Raw genomic sequence first — 17,193 nt, forward strand, 5'->3', positions numbered from 1 at the left:
AAAAAGTATTTAAACATTTTGTTTTGTGAAATTATTTTTCCTGATCGCATTGTTTTGTAATTTGTGTTTATCAAATTAAATTCTTACAGAGGATGGCAGAAAGGCTTCAGGGGCTGTGTTGCACATATTATTCAGCCATCGGTTTTGTTGAGCCACCTCAACATGACAAACTAAGATTTCTTTTTTCTTGACTGCTTGTGTTTGCTTCCTCCTCATATTCCTAATGCCTTACTGGAGGGCCACCAAGCGTCAGCCACTTGTGTTTGCCGTAGACACAAAGAGCCTGGGAATATCTTTGGCTTTTTTTTGGCAGTGCTCAAGAGGCTGTAAATTAAGGGGACCTTTTTCTTTCCTCTGAAAGAGTGGCCATAGAAAGAAGTGGGCATTTCTTATGAAAGGCGCAGAGGGGCCACATATCAAAGAAGGAATTTCCTGGGGCATTTCTGCACATGCCCTGTCCCCAGTAGTTGGCAGCAAAGCAAAGAAGGGGATATTTCCATCCCAAGGGATCAACTGAGTTTGAATTAGAATTTGACTATCCATACTCCTGAATCTTAAAATATCTCAACAATACCAGGGGGCTGGTATAATTAATAGGTGAAAGCAGTAGCCAAAACTAGGGGTATCATTAGTAACAGTACTAGTCCCAAGGATCAAGAAAGGACATGATGGTCCTCATCCCTTCACATATTTAGTTCATTTCCTTAAGAAAAACCTGAAAAGAATCCAGATTAACAGAAAAAGCAGTTGCCGGGATTAAAGACCTCCCTCAATGCAAGTCCAAATTGAGACAAATCTGACTGGCTTTGCAAAGAACAATGACTAGTTCCCTTGACTGGTCAGGCTCTCCGCTCCCAATATCTTTAGGGAGAAAATGCCCTACAGTGTGGAAAAGCATTCCTGGCTTGTGATTTGCAGACACAATGAAAGCAGAGATCCCCTCCCTTGCTGTGTCCACTATCATACAGTAGGATTAAGGACCCCACTTTCTTATATGATCCAGTCATCCCAAAAGTTACTTTATTTGTGCTCTAACCCTTTGCCTATCTGCTTCATGTTCTTAGCTCCACTAATGACTGGGCACCCTAAGCACCTCAAAGTCTTATAGAAAAATCCATTACCATACCAGATACCACCTTCACTAATTTAGGAAGGGAGACTCTCATGCCCGGGTGGACAATACAGTATACTAACAATATCCCTGGACTGTCCCAGTTATCCAGACCAACAGCAAACACTCAAATTGGCTTACTGGCAGATGGAGCTTCTGACCAGTAAAATGGAATTCCTATAGATTACAGTCACACCACCTCACCTTTCAGCTATAGCCTGCTGCATTACTCGCTCTCCCCCCTCCTCTCTCACCCAGATCTTCCCAATACATGCCAGATCATCATTTTCATCCAAAAATCCTGGACAGATGTTTTACCAGCAACTCATCTGGCTTGAAAACTCCCAAGATTTTTAAGCTGGATGGTCTATCTTTCCTATTGTCTGGATTTTGGGGTTAGACTGCAAGCTGAAAGGAAGAAAACTAACAGCCTGCCCTCCTTCCCTTACAGTGGCCTGGTTATAACTTTCTACTATATTTCCGCATTATTTTACATCAGTATTTACTTCCAGGCCATGTTCTATTCTACCCAACTCATAATACTAAACAACACTTAATCAACCCAGTAAACTGAAGGAATTCCTCCCATTAGAACCTCAGCAATCTCGCAATACTCATACATGAATTTGAAAGGGTGGCCCACCCAAGGTCCTATCCTAAGGGGCTCCCAAATGGGCAATCCAACAGTATAACTCATACAGCAGTGACCTCACTATCCTAGTGCAGCGTTCCCTTAATGTATGGGAAGCAGATGATGGAATCTCTTATTTCTTTAGTCATTAAACCAATTTATATAGCCACCCATCTCACCACAGGTGACTCTGGGTGGCATACAACAACTCTTCACAGTGTTACTAGATATGTGTTCTATTGACCTCTCATTCTTGGGAAACCGGGTGCTCAGATTAGTACACATTAGGAGAGGATAAGTACAGAAAGTCAACTCAGAATAACAAATGGAACAAAAATATTCAATCATTCTCACCAATCTTCATTCATATCCTCCTTCTACATAGTGTTCCTATTTCTATGGTGGGTAACTATACTTTGCCACTGGGGGGAGAGGCTATAAGGCCACTCCTGCCCTTGGATCATTACACTGTTGAGCCAAGATATCCAAGCCACTACTGATATCTGAGCAGAAGTGCAACAGATCCTCTGACACATTTCATGTGTCAACCTATGATATTCAGTCTTTGCTAGAATCCTTATAGGCTGTGGTTTCCCCACCTTTCTCATGCATACATGCATCATTTGCACCAGCAAGATCGTTTACTTATAAGTTACCCACAGAAAGAAAAATCAAATGTATGATCCTAATTCTCCTACCTAATTGCTCCTACTAAACAAATTGATTAAAATAGCAGAGACTGTAAGTGAATTTAGCCATCAGTTCAAGGTAAAAGAGTGGATCACTGGTCACACTGCTCTCCAGCTGTAGAACTGAATGCTGAGGGGAGATGCTATAGTGTGTAGAGATAGTTAAACAAGGAGAGATGGCTCCTCTAAAATGAGGAGCTGAATTAACTAGCCTCTTTTTCTTTCCTTGTATTGTACAAAGATAGAACATGTGTTCATCTCTGACCAGCCATTTTTGATTACTCCAGATCTCAGCATTATTACAGTTTAATCCCCTTTTTAGAAAGGAAATGTTCTTTCTATTCAGGAACATTATCTTCAGATACCAGACTTTCATAATACCTTCATCCATCAGAATGGGCAGTTTAGCTATTGATTGCTGGGTCTTATTTCTCATGTCCTCCCAGCTGTTCTATGCCCACCTTTGATATAATAAGGCTGGCCTGGAATGGAATATCTTTCTGTTCATTCGGGTGTTATTTCTTTCATTAGTCATGTTTGCAAATGAATGGATCATTCTGACATGACTTTTTTTAAAGCTAGAATTAGCCATGCACTCAATGTGTTTACACAGGCGACTTTTTACTCAAACAGGGCTGCTGATAGGTTAGGTCAAGCTCTAGGTGTCCCTCCATATTTTGTTTCATAATAGTTCAGGTACTATTTCAACAATATCTTTGCACACATCATTTTAGCATCATCACAGTTTGTTATGAACAGCTCTAGCCAGTTATGTGATGGGGCAGGATAGGAGTTGAACAATCTCCCAACAAATTTCAGTTATCATGTTGTGCAGACAAACCAAGCTCCTCTGCCATAATGTGCTTTGTTGACTTGGGGAGCATAAGAGCACAATCCTTTCTAGGGATCCCTGGCCAAGGCAATATTAAATCAGGATTTGGAGTTTCTCAGAAACATCTCTAGAATACGCATTGAAGCAGAAAAATAAACAAAGTTCATTTCTTCATGTCGTACCTCTGGGCTGTAATAATTGGGGTTTCCAGCAGTGTATCCAGTGATGCTTTGAAAGGGCACTTCTACTAACTGCTGCTCTTTTAAATTTCCTTCTGCTTTAGCAACAGTTGGAAAGCTGTGCGTTCTGCCAGGGAAAGGCTGCTCAGGGAGAAATAAAGAGGGGGTGTGTAATGGGAGGGCTAATTTGGTAAAAGCAGGAATGATTCAGCCCACAAAGTCATTTTCTTTTGTAGCTGTCACATTTCTGCTTTTTGGCAGATGGCTTGGACAGGAGGTAAAAGCAAACCAATGAGCTGTCTAGATTCTGACTGCAAAGGTCATGATAAGCCATGACTAAAACTAGCTATAATTCATAGCCCAATAACAAACCATGACTTCTAATGGTAATTTGGGTGTCCACACCAGACTTGGATGTACAGCACAAACAAACCATAATCTAGCTTAGTTTTACCTAGGAATATAGCCATGACTTGTGTGTTTGATTTAAGTGGATGGCTTCACATATTATGCCTATGCCATAATGTGCTTTGCTGGGTTCTGGCAGCGTGATGTGCGAATAAAGTAACTGTGGTTGATTCAACAAATAAGTTAAAATAGTTAAGAATGTCTTAGCACTGTGTCTGAACCCAGTCAATGAGCTTCAATTAGGAATGAGATCTACGATTTTTTTCTCCAGTTCCAAGAGGATGAAATAAGCAGTATGGCACAAAAGCTAAATAGCACCTCCATGCTCAAAGGCACTTTGCCCCTTGATGTAAATAAATGAGTATTCATCGCTGGGAAAGACTACTATTTGTGGCCTTCCTGGAAATATGGTTGGCCATCTGGGTCAACTTAATTGACGCAGATGAACCAGGAAATCTGCTCTTTATCTGATGGATTATATGCCATGTTCCAGCAATTGTTCTTACATATTTACACTATGAGTATCTAGCAAATGATGGCAAGGAGTAACGTACACAAGTAATTTTTCAGTGAAGGGTTGTATTCCTTTTGGTGAGTGGTGAAGAAATGGGAATGGAACTGATGTCCAAGGGAAGCAACCACCCTTGATAAGGGTGGGCATCTGCTGCCCTTCTTTGCCTGAGTTGCTGTCATGAGTCCACCAGGTGGAGCAGCTTCCATGTGTTCAAACCAAGACTTTGGAGCCAAAGCACCTGCTGGAGGCTTTGGAAGATAATTGGAGATTAGGCTGTATCTCAGGGAGAAAAGCAGCAACTTCAGGCTGCAAGGATGCTGCTTCCACTGACGAATGGAGCTGAACAGGAAGCTGGGGAAAGGATATCTGAAGGCTTCAGCCCAGGCAGCCAGAGGGTTTATACCAGTGTTGTCCAAACTTGGCCACTTTAAGATGAGTGGACTTCAACTCCATGGCTGGCTGGGGAATTCTGGGAGTTGAAGTCCACTCATCTTAAAGTGGCCAAGTTTGGACAACACTGGTTTACACATTACACAAAGCTGCAATGTATTTTGACTTAGTGTGCCATATGAGCTTAACTGTTCTGAATTGTAACGTGTGATTTATGGCACAATAGGCGAATCTTCAACCAAGCTCAGAGAACCCCAAGGACTCCATGGTTCAACTCTGAGCTACATATATTCTCTTCTATTGAATCTTCACAGTTGTACTATTTTTCAATAAACCATGTCTAAACAACTTGTGATTTAGCAATCTGTGGATTAGGCCAGGGTTTCTCAACTCTGACAACTTTAAGATGTGTGAACTTCAGCTCCCAGAATTTTGTGAGACAATGGTTGAGAAACACGGGATTAGGCTAATGGCTGGGTTCACACCTCTCATTAAACTATAGTTTGTTTTCATTGTGGCTTACTGAATAAGCCAAAATGCATGTCAGTGGCTGAGGGATTCCAGCCTGCCTTGATGTACTTAATCAGAATAGCAGAGGAGGAATATGGAGATTCTAAACAACCATCCACCATCAACAGACACTATGATAGCTAGAAATAAGAGGAAACACAATTCTCCTTTCCAGAGAGGTTGGAACTATAAAAGAGTACAAAGAGTTTCATTGCTGACTGGGTATAAATTCTGAACTCCTATTCCCACCTACCAGGAAAGTGTATGGCTAGCATTTCCTGGATTACAATAATACAGTTTTTAGCCCTATTTGTCCTTGTCTCTGTAGGAGCCTGACAATGACAAGGCTCATACATCCTGCTAAGACACAACCAACCAATCCATGATATGGCTTAGCACAGCATGTAAACTTAGCCTACAGCCAACTGACCTCTATATGAAATGTTCTTCAGCCAAAGACAGATGGAGGAAGGTAGACAGATGAGTAGGCATCTGTTTTTGTCTCCCCCATCTATTCTGCAGTTGAAGAACCCTGCAGGTGCTGCTGTTGAGGTTGGCATCATGGGAGAGGGCTTCTACTCAGAACCCAGGTATGGCTTTGTTTCTGGGACCAGCCTTCATGCTGCTACATGTCAGGAATTGTCCTTCCAAAGAAGCAACATTTCATGTAAAGTACTTGTAGCCTTTAGACTACAAGGCATTCTGAAGTTTACAACTAAGTTTAGACTACAAAGCATTCTGAACTACCCTACTTGGGACACCCCCTTTTTTATACATGCTCTGGCCTTACTGGGACTGCCTAAAACTGTGTGTGGGCATTGAACATCTTCATATGCTTTGGGACTTCTAATCTTAAAGTATCTAATAACCAGGTCTGTAGCATCCAGCCTGGGTGTTGCCTTTGTCCTGGCCATCTTCAGCAAGTGTAGAGATTGGTTAATGCAGCTGACCAAGTAGATGGGAGGCAGGAGGCAGCAACTGAAATTGGTGTTAATGTAACTGGGAAGTCTGGAACTGGGAATTTCCCAGGGAGGCCAAGCTCAACTTGGATTGTGGGAGAAAAAAGCAATGGGGCTTTAATAAGATTCCCCTGGCATCTCTTGCCCCTAGGTGAATCTCTCTCTCTCTCTCTCTCTCTGTATTTAATTCTTTTGATTACAATAGCAAAAACTAATACAAACCAAACGTAAAGAAAAAGAATAGTAAGAAAGAATAAAAAGTGCAAGAAAGAAAAAAGAAAAAGAAATATAATGAAAAGAAATATATAAAGAAGTGATTTCCGACCTTCGAGTATAGACAAATTTAGTAACTCTTCACCACCTACAGTATAAGGTTACAAACAGATATCTCTTCCTTCTATATCCCGTCCCTTATCTATAAGCCTTATCTCTATTTATATCCATAAAACATCAACTTTTCAATCCTGGTGTCAGCAAAAATTCCATAAAGTGTTGCCATAACTTTGCAAAAGAAAAAAAGTTTATATATTGATCAAATAAACCAATTTTATATTGTTTCCTTTTACTTCTAACAGTCTTAATATTTAGTTCATTCAAATACTGTCGTAGGATGTGATTTCTCTTCAATTCTTCTTTATCCCATCACATAGATTTCTTCAAGGGTTTAACAAGCCTCTTCTGTAGATCCAGTAAGAAAACATTTTGCAGGTCATTCTCTTGGTTTGTCATTTGTATTTAATTTTTAATTAAATTTAATTTTTAAAACTTCAGCCAGTTTCTTTTGTATATCCAGTAAAGAGTCCTTTTCCAAATCATTCTCTAGGCCTGTCATTTGGCATTCCACTTTCATTACTTTATCTTGTCAGACAAAATTTGCTCCACATCTGTCATTCCCTCATTAACATCTTTTGGACATAGTCTATCTATAGAGTCAGACATCATTACTTACACTGTTGATATTGTAGCTACTAATTCTGGTTCCATTCTTCAAAGATTCCCTTTAATATTTCCAGTGTTATGTTTTGTGTCATTTTGTAAGTCCCAGTACTGACTGACACCAAAAGCAGGCTTGTATTTTTTTTTCCTTCTGCTTAGCATCTTTAGTCCTCTCTAGCGTCCAGTTTGTAAAATCATAAAGTTGCTTATCTTTATTATGACTTACAATAGCCAAGATAGCCAAAATAAATCTGTTTCCTAAGAGAAGCTATTTATTTTTTTATAGTTAATTCCAAAATCTTATAGTAAAAGTCAATGTTCCAAATTTAACTGGACCCTTAATACATTTATAACTTTCTTAGATCAACATCTTATTTAGCTTTTGGCTGTTTATTTCAATTTCTTTGAGTTCTTAACTTTGTAATTAATTTTACTTTTGGTCAGAGTTGAAGCTAAACTCACCCGGTGACTTTTCAAACTTGTCATTCCGAGGGTTTCTAATAGCTTTAGGATGGTTTAGGCAATTTCCGAAAGTGATTAGAAAATGGCCCCCGAGCGAATCTCAATTGCTCCTCCTTGGAATGTAGTAAAGAAGGTACAAATGGATTGTTATGTGATTATGTACCATCAAGTAGTTGTCAACTCTTAGCGACCACATCGATTTTCTCCATGAAACTACAAATAAAGGATGTATTTATTTATTTATTTGGTTTAAAAGCTACCCAACTCCAAAATTACTCTGGACAGCTTACATTTTAAAAGAGTAAAAACAGTAATAGTCAGAAGATACTATGCACATCTGGACAAAACAAACTCAATACGCTACAAAAAAATACACCTGACGGGCTCAACACCTATCATAGTCCAAGGCCTTGGGAGAACAACCAGGTTTCTAGAGGGCAGGCACCACAACAGAGACAGTGCACTTCCTGGGTCCCAATAAAATATATTTTTTAATAGATGGGACCCATAGTGCACTGTCTGATCTTACTGAATGGGCAGAAACCATGGAAGATAAACAATCCCTCAAATAGCCTAGTCCTATAACATGAAAAGTTTTATAGTAATAGCCAGCACATTGAATTGTGCCCAGAAGCTCACTGGCAACTAGTGCAGCTCTTGGAGGAGTGGTGTCACAGGGGCACACTGAGGTATGCACATCACTGCTTGCACCACTGCATTCTGGATCAGCTGTGGCTTCTAAATGGTCTTCAAGGGTAGCCCCATGTTCAGTACATTGCAATAGTCCAACCATGAGGTCATCCAGAAGGCCTCTGGATCCAAGAATGGACATAATTGGTACACCAAATGAAGCTGTGCAAGGGCCCTTTTGGCCAAACATGCCAACCATTCTTTGAGCAGGAACTGTGAATCCAAGATTGTGTCCAGTCTTGAATGTGCAAGTGTGACCTCATCCAAGACTAAAGATGGAAGGTCATCAGATCCAGGGGGCTGTAATATCCACAGCCACTCAGTCTTGGCAGGATTGAGCCAGAATATGTTTCTTTTTTTCCAAACCTGCAGAGCATCCAGGCACTGGGACAGGGCACTTGACAGCATCACTTGGCTGGTCTGGGGTTGAGATGTATAACTGGGTATCATCAGCATATTGATGATACTGGACTCCAAACTGATGGCTGACTTCACCCAGTGGTTTGATGTAGATATTAAACAGGAGGGGAGATAGCATCAAGCCCTGAGGCACCCCACAGATGAGAGACTGAGGGCACAACCTCTCCCCTCTGTCAATACCAACTGGAACTGGCCACGGAGAAGGGAACAATTGTAATATCCCAACCTCTGGAGAAAGTCTAGAAAGATTCCATGATTGATGGTATTGAAAGCTGCTGAGAAATTAAGGAGCACAAAGTTGGACTGACCACCCCCATCCTAGGTCTGCCAAAGGTCACTGACAAGCATGGCCAATGCTGTCTCCATACTGTATCCTGGGCTGAAACCTGACTGAAATGTGTCCAGAATCTGCTCCTTCCAGAATTCTCTGCAACTGCTATCTGCTCACCTTCCCAATAACTATGGAGGCCATTTCTGCAAATAAACAGTTATCTCATGAGAGCCCTTCACATCCTTTCCAACTCCAAATATGCCCCTTGCTCAAAAAGTTTGCCTACCCTGATCTAAGGAAAGCTCTGCTACGTAGATCAGATCAACCAGGTTCCATCAACCTCTGCCTGTGCTTATCAAAAGTCCAAGGAAACCTTTATTTAACAGACCATTCTAGGTAAGAAATGTCCTTTCTGAACATCCATTAAGATGAAATTACATCATCTGTGTTGATTTACATAATGTGTGTAATGATATCATAATGCAAGTGACATAAATTGCATAAATGCATTGATTTGCATCATACATAAATGACACAATTTACATGACTGCATAATGGCATTACACATATGTAAATTGACTCAACTGATGTAATTCTTGTCATTTGCATAATTATGCCATTACATAAATGATGCCAAGAGTTGCAAATAAAGTCAATTAACAAAGGTTTTTGTATTTTTTAAATTGTGTTATCTGAGCTACTTTGGATGCAGTGTACATGTTTGCTATTCAGGAGAGATGTCTGAATAGAAATTTTGTCCATTGCATTGCGTCTGAATTCTAAATGGGGATCTATTAAATCCAGGTTTCACTATCTTTGGAGGGGCATTTAGCAACTCACTGTTTCTGAATCTTGCTTTCAGCTATTTTACATTCTGACCCATTTTGATAAAATGTTAGTTCTCTGTAACTGGAGTAAGGGTAGATTCAGCCTGGAGATTAAGGAAAAACACAATAATAGTCTGCAAAGATTCAAAGGATGGTCATGCAGAAAATGAAGAATCTTCTGTGATGTGCCAGAAGTTAGGATTAGAATCATTATAAGGAAAATTATAAAGAAAGCAGATTGTGGCTATACTGTTAGGAGAAACTTCCTAATATTAAGAGCTGTTTGACAATAACACAGACTGCCTCAAGAGGTGGTAATCTGTCCTTTCCTTTAAGCACATGGCCATGTATCCTTTTTCAGGGACAAGACTGTCCTATCAGCATAGCAGATCCTGCATGGAGCAAGCGGGGGGGGGGGGGGGGCTTGGACGTCCAAAGGTCATTTTCAGCTCTTAGGATTCAACCCCAAGTTTTCCAAGGATGTCTTCTCCCCCCATCCCTCCGGTTTTGGTTCTAAATTTTGTAGAGGGCAGTCGTTGCTGTTGACAGCTTCAATGGTATAAATTGCTAAATATTTTCTGTGCATGCTTTTCTTTCCGTCTTTGTCTTTAGAAAGGTACATAAAATGCAGCAGTAGAGGTCAGGCTTTCAGAATTGATTATTTCTTCATGGCAATAAAAAATTGTTGGGCTTTGAATAATCAAATTAATGGGTGTGAATTAAATTGTAACAATTGTGGGAGAGCCACAAACGGCTCTATGAGTCTGTGAACCACTGGGGTGCTGTGAGAATGTGGAGTGGTACCACAGAAGAAACTTCTGCCACGTATAAAGAACATTTTGCCTGAGTAAGGGCTTTCGATCCAGTATCAGTGGAGCGGAAATAGGATGGAAAGGTATATCAGGAATCAATTTCTTCAGGACATGCACAGTCAGAGCTTTTTTAATGAGCTTAATCAAAGTTAACTCTACTCAAAAGTTCACACAGCACTTTGGTAAGGTTTGGCTCTGGGGGGAGGGGAGTTATTGAAGGAGAATGAGTATGAATATATGAAATATTACATAGCAGGGAAAATGTAGAGGGGGAGCCATTTTGTGGCTCGGCAAAATGCATCTCAGTGTTTGTGTATCTGTTGTGATGTTGCCTCCGGCTTCTACAGTAGCTGTAAATGGCAAACTTTCATACTCCATTTTAGCTTTAAAAATAGAATGTGTGAGTGGAAGCAGCTCATTTATTGCATAGGAACACTCTTTAGAGAGCCACCAGAGTTTGCAGGAACTTTGTGAGAACGTGCTGCAGCCAAATGATGGGCAGCCCCCTTCCCAGGTGAGACTATAACGGGAGCTGCATTTCATCATCCCATTATCTCCCATTCTCTTTCTTTCTTTTCTTTCAGCTACTTCAGAGTCTTCCAAACACTTATCTTCATAGTTGAATTCCCCCAACACGCTAAGCCTTAGTGGCTGGATGTACACAGCACACTAAACCCTAAGCCTGATTGTTGCTGTGTCCCCATATCATGTTCTGTCCAACTAAACCATTTTGGGTTCCCTCAACAGACTGCATCACAAGCTACCAAACCCTGTCTTAGCCTTGTCTAGTGTGATGCACATTTCCAGCCACGATGCTTTATACAGCACTCTTGGTGGCTCATAAGGTATGATGAGGGAACCCAGCCACTGTGGATTATTCCCTGAAACATGGCTAAAGATATGGTTACTCTAACTGGGCTGTAAACATTTGGGCAACCACCAGTCAGCAGCACATAGATGGAGCACACTCTAACCCAAACTTGGCCACTTTGAGTGGACTTCAACTCCCAGAATTCCCCAGCCAGCCATGCTGGCTGGGGAATTCTGGGAGTTGGCCCACTCATCTTAAAGTGGCCAAGTTTGGACAACACTGCTCTAACCCTTTGCTGTCACCTAGTCATCATCTGGCATTTTGCAGAGCAGGTCTGGTAATCTACTGATGAAAGCATTGCTTAGCACCATGTGCAAGCCTGGTCATTGAGGCTTTGGCCTTCCGTGTTTCAATCCAGAGAATATCAGCATGATGGTGACTAAGGTGGTGTCTAGGAGTGCATTTTGCTCCTTCATGTCAACTGATAGTAAAGAAAGATGATGAAGGGCTGGCCCTGAAAGAAAAGCTAATTTTGATCTCTGGAGCAAATAACATTGGCCCTTTAGGCTGCCCTGAACTATTCACCCATGGTTAATGTAATCACAATTTCAGCAAATAAAACACCTCATTTCCATTCAGAACATCCTGAATTCAATCCTAGATTTCTCATTTAAACAGAACCTAGTACTGAGTGATGGAAACCCCTCTGCCTAAGACTCTGGAGAGCCACTGATGGTGAGAGCAGAAGGATCACTGGTGGGATCAGAAGCTTTCCGTATTTCTTGCTTAAATCTTAGTCTGACTGCCTGCCCACCTGAGAGGCAGAGACAAACAGGAGAATGTCAAGTTTCTTTCCCCACCCCAGATCCTACACTGTGCATCCTTCCCTATCTGGTATCCTGCAGCTGCGTTGGGTACAACTCCCAGATTTCCCAGCTGAAGAGCAGGTGTTGAAGGGGCATTCTGAAAGTTGTACCACTGCAGCTGGGCACCCCCCACCCCAACAGGGAAGGCTGGCTCCAGCAGTGAATTCAGATAGGTAACAGATGCAGCCCTTGTTACTGGCCTTTATGGGGGGCAGAAAGACAGGAACAGGGATGTTTCTGCCCCTTGAAAGGAAGACTAAAGCACTGATCCTTTTGGGCTTGAGGGGATATCCCTACCAGTATACATTTAATTTCAACAACCCAGGTTTTCTTGGGATTCCTACAGCAGGGGTATTGCCTTAATTCCAGAGGTGGAAAAATAAATGCATCGACTCCATTCACACAATGCAACGTGGTTACTCAATGAGCCCATACTGCAGGCTTGCACAATATACCAAACTCTAACCATCCAACGACCTGATCACAACACTCCACCGCCCCACCCGCAGTCAAGCTTAGCATGTCATGCGAGCACAGCCGTCGCCTGATCTACTTTAAGTCCGTTGTGCGAATGCAGACCCTCCTTTGGGGAGAATGCGCTCTGTACATGCTCGGGACCGCGTTCGTTCTTCCTGCTCTGGACGCGGAAGGCCCTGCCATCGAGTCTGGTCCCAGCGACGCGTGGGGCAGAGCGGGGAGAGCAGCTGCAAAGGCGCCGATCCCTCTGCCAGCCATCCGCTGGTGCCTTTCCACAGGGGCGTGACAGGCCGAGGGTGGGGGTGCAGCTTCGCTGCCCAACGTTTCTGCCTGGCGGCGCGGCAGCTCAACCTGCAGCCGCTGCAGCAGCCCTGCGCCACCGGGAGGGTGCTGTCGGTGTCGGGCCTCGGCTCGGGGTGGGTTCGCAGCCCCTCCCCAGCCGCTTAGAGAGACCTCCCCCTCCCCGCGAATTGGCTGTGGTGCCTTTAAAGGAAGGGGGCGGCGGTGGAAGCAGCAGCAGCGGCGGCAGCTCCTCCAGCGCTGAGCGGGAGCCTCTGCCGGGCCGGGGCGGGAGACGCAGCTTCTCCGCTGGCGACGGTGCTTGAGAGGCGAACGCGGCGGCGCTACGCTGGACAGCATAAGAGGCGATGGCTACCGACCCGCCGCCGCGCCCAGGTGAGCTTCTGCGGCGCGGCTCCTTGTTCCCTCGCACGTGCCCCGTCGCCGCCTCGCGGAGCTGCAGCGTGGTAGCCGAGACGTTGCCGAAAGGGTGAAGGGCGGCGACGAGGGTGGCGAGACGCTCCTGAACACGTGCAGAGCGCTATGGATCAGGAGCGGCACTTGGGAAGGGGGTCTTACCCCGCGAGAGGGTTCTTCGCCGGCCGCGCCAAAACTGGGGCAGGGCGCCTTGTCGCCGAGTCTGCAAAAGCGGCGCGCCTTTGGGTTAGTTGCAGCCTTTTTCGTGTTCCGTCTTCCTCAAAGCCGAATGGATTCCATTACGGCTCTTGTTTTCAGCCTGTAGGTGCGGGGACTCTGAACATGTGTCGAGTGCTTTTCTTTAGCTGTTGCGGCGGAAAGGCGCTGTTCCTCCCGCTGCCTACTCCTGCTGTGCATCAGGGTATTCAGCAGACTGCGCCACCCGCTGCAAATACAATCAAAGGACGAGGTGAAAGCCCTTTTTAATTTCTTGAGGTCTCGGTAAAGTCCGCTGTTTTCATAGGCATTGTTCTGCCACTTCATCCTCAGCTTGGCAACTCTCCTCGTTGACCTGCTGGGTCAAGGAAATTCGTCATGGGGGGGACCTGGAGTTCTCTTCACCCACCTTTCACTTTCCCGGGTACAGTTCTTGCTCAGGTTTGGCTTCCTTTGGAAGGAAGTTGACGAAGGCCGACAGCGTTTTCTGACGCTTGAATTTATTAATAGGCAGGTTAAGCAGAACAGAGGCATATTTTAACTTTCCGAGGGGACTGGCAAATCCACTGTCCCTTTATCACAGCTTTCCAGAGAAATTAGCGCCGCTGTGAAGATTCTTATAATGCAAAGGGCTGTCAGTCTCAGTGATGAGACCTGCATGTTTTTAGCTGGGACAGAGAGAGAAGATTCTCCACTGCAGGCAATTTTATGGCAGTTGAGAGAACAATTGTGGACAATCTGACAATTAGCCAGAAAGAAAAGAAACAAGTTTGCCAGGAGTATTAAGGGAATTCCCTACAATATTTATAATGTTAATTCTCCTATGGCCAAGTTTCCAGTTTTGCAACACCTGTGTGACATGTGTCTCTATTAACCTCCATCTGCTTTTGCTAGTGGTTTTGGCTGAATTTCTTTTCCATATTTACATGGCAAAATAAGCACTTTGCTCTCCAGGATACGAGTGTTCAGTTTCAGATTACTGGGAGAGGAAGGCAAGAGGAAACCACATCTCCACTCTTCACACAGACATGGGTTGCAAAAGAAAGTGCGTTTTTTCCCCTCAGAAATGTGTTGCTTTTTCACTTGCTCAGGCATCTTAGGAATGTATGTGCTGGTGTTGCCCAGACACTTCAACATAATTGTTTTATGTAGACATGCAGATGTAGTGAGGCCAGCTGCCCCTTTCAGGAAGAATATACTGTATGCTGTTTTCCAGGAGGTGTGTTCAGGATAGGCAGAGATGGACAGAGAACCAGGCCCATCTGGTTTGCCAACTGGGGTTTCACTGTCTCTCAGTCTCTGAGCACGATGCCCAGCTTTGCCATGACAACTCTGAATCTGTAACATGCTTGTTTCTCTCCAGGTATCTTCCACAACATCCCATTTATTTTGTGGCTTTGCTTTGGTTCCCTTTGAGCATTGGAAGTGTTTAGATGACATTGAACCCCAAACTGACAGGCTTCTAAGGGTCTTCATGTCCTGCTGCCCGATGCAAAAGTGAATGGGGTTGCCTTTATGGGGGAGTATATAGCTAATATTACATTATTTTCTCTATTTCCTAAGTATTAGACTTTTTAGAAGTCGTGCCACTTCTAGGTTTGCTACTCCTTGAATACCACATGGAAAGTTAAAGTGGCTGTGTAATATATGTTGCTTATTTTGCAAACAAAGTACAGTATAGTAGAAGTAAATAGGTATTCCTGGAGCAGGAATCACAGTAGCTGAAAGCACTTTGGTTCTGTTTTCAGAAAGAGCTCCTGACCCGTGGGTGCTCTGGGCAACAACAGGTTCTCTCCCAAATTAAAATAGCCAAGCTGGCTTCCAACTGTTTCTCTACACTGTGGCAGGGTGGGTTCAGTTCCCTGTCCTCTGGTGGGTGTTTGGAATGCAAGTTCCTGATTACTAATTGATTGTCCATTTGCAGCAATTAAGCTGAGCTGACCTGCAGGAAAGACTTTTGCAAGCTAAACCTCCAAAATAATAGTTTGAATGTTTCAGGTCTGTCTAGTTCAGAGATTTCAATAGTCTCTGGATGAGCTTCCCTTGGGAAGATTGCATTTCAGCAGTAGCTCCTACTTCTTCTATGGAACTGGAAAATTGAGGCAGCAAATAAATTGCCCCAATACATAAAGAATTCTGTAGAGAGCAGCTGAATAAGAGCACTGGGCTTATATTTAAAGAAGGAGGCATATAGAAATGAGAAAAGCTCTCTGATTTGGTATTAATGGGGTGGGGGCCTCATTGTAAGAAGGCTGGTTTTTTCTCTCTTTAATCAGTCAGTCGTGACCTTTGAATGTTGCTTTCCTGTTAGGATATTGTCATAGGAGCTGAAAGGGAAGACGCTTCCCTCCAGCAAGTGATGGCGACAATGCTGTAGAAGGAGTGTGGATGTGTGACAGATCATCAAGGCACTGATAATAAGGGCAATTAAAGCCCCTTATGCCTTCAGTTTTGTAGTAAAAATTCTTAACGTGTTACTTGTGAGTTAGAAGCCAAAGCTGGCCTTGTTTGACCTGTAAAACAAAGGGAAAGAAAAATATATTAGCCAAGGTAGCTTTCCCACTGCTGTTTTATGAATCATTACTTTTTAAAAAGCTGCTTTAAAGGTACTTTCCCCCTTTTCTGGGCTAGGTCATATAGTTGTTTTAACATTTGTTCCAAAGTAAAACAAGCAGCTCCTGGTTTTGTTCAGAATATGCTAAGGAGATGAACTCCAAAGAGAGTTTGTAAGATTTCTGGTGGATTTTTTGGCTTCTTGCTGTGGTCTTCAGAAACGATCAGGAGAGTCTTTCTATAATGGTGGTATTTTGCTGCAAGAGTTTTGCTTTGACCTCGCAGAACAGGAAAAACAACTTGAGTGTTTCATTTTTCTAGGAGAAACAGGAAGGCAGAATCTGCCTGGCCTTGAAGGATGTCTAGCATCTGCCTTTGGGATGGTTCCAATCAGGAGAGAAGGGTTCGATCTTTTTTTTCCAGGTCATATGGGCAGAGGTGACCTCTTCCTTATTCCAAAACTGGCTGCTGATAGTATTGATTGCTGAAATCTTAGAGAAGAGGTGCCTAGCATAGTGCTGGGTACATCATTTAGATAGGCAATGATTCGATTGTACACAGCCTGAGGAAATACAAGGGCTAGAAAATTAAAATTGAAAACCACATCCTTGAAGAAGACAGTGGCAAACCACTTCCATATTGTTGCCTTGAAAACTGCATGAGCATGTCCCTGAAGTTACCTGGGGTCAAATTCAACTAGAAAGACTCTTCAGTGTTTTATGTATGCATAGCTGCAGCTGAAGAAATGAGTCACTGTAGATGGGAATTCAGAACTTGGGAGAGGGGGTGGTACTTCCTCCCCTCATGTTCACAATAGCATGTGGGAATCTTCTTCACAACATTTGCAAGAGTCAGGTGTTGGTGGCATGCCTTCTTACGCATCCTGGAAATTATAGTGCTTCTAATCTTCTACAATGTTCTGTACTTTCATGA

General features: G+C 43.1%; 1 protein-coding gene across 3 annotated transcripts in view; it reads left to right on the forward strand.

Moving 5' to 3' along the window:
• The first annotated feature begins 11,707 nt into the window (after nucleotides 1–11,707).
• Nucleotides 11,708–17,193, forward strand: part of PITPNM3 (PITPNM family member 3) — a 149,099-nt gene continuing 143,613 nt past the window's right edge. Inside the window, exon 1 of one of the 3 annotated variants that reach the window (XM_088152217.1) lies at nucleotides 11,708–13,470. Coding sequence is in view for 1 of the 3 variants with exons in the window: in XM_088152216.1 (XP_088008342.1) it covers nucleotides 13,443–13,470 (28 nt within the window). In the remaining 2 variants the exon portion in view is untranslated. Of the gene's footprint in view, nucleotides 13,471–13,680; nucleotides 13,738–17,193 lie in introns of those variants that run through there. The other 2 variants (XM_088152216.1, XM_088152218.1) reach the window with 2 other exon arrangements.

Source organism: Python bivittatus, unplaced genomic scaffold (genome assembly GCF_059951505.1).
Source record: "Python bivittatus isolate LINGU-HERP-01145 unplaced genomic scaffold, Pbiv_v1 ctg000690_np1212, whole genome shotgun sequence".
Taxonomy (NCBI): domain Eukaryota; kingdom Metazoa; phylum Chordata; class Lepidosauria; order Squamata; family Pythonidae; genus Python; species Python bivittatus.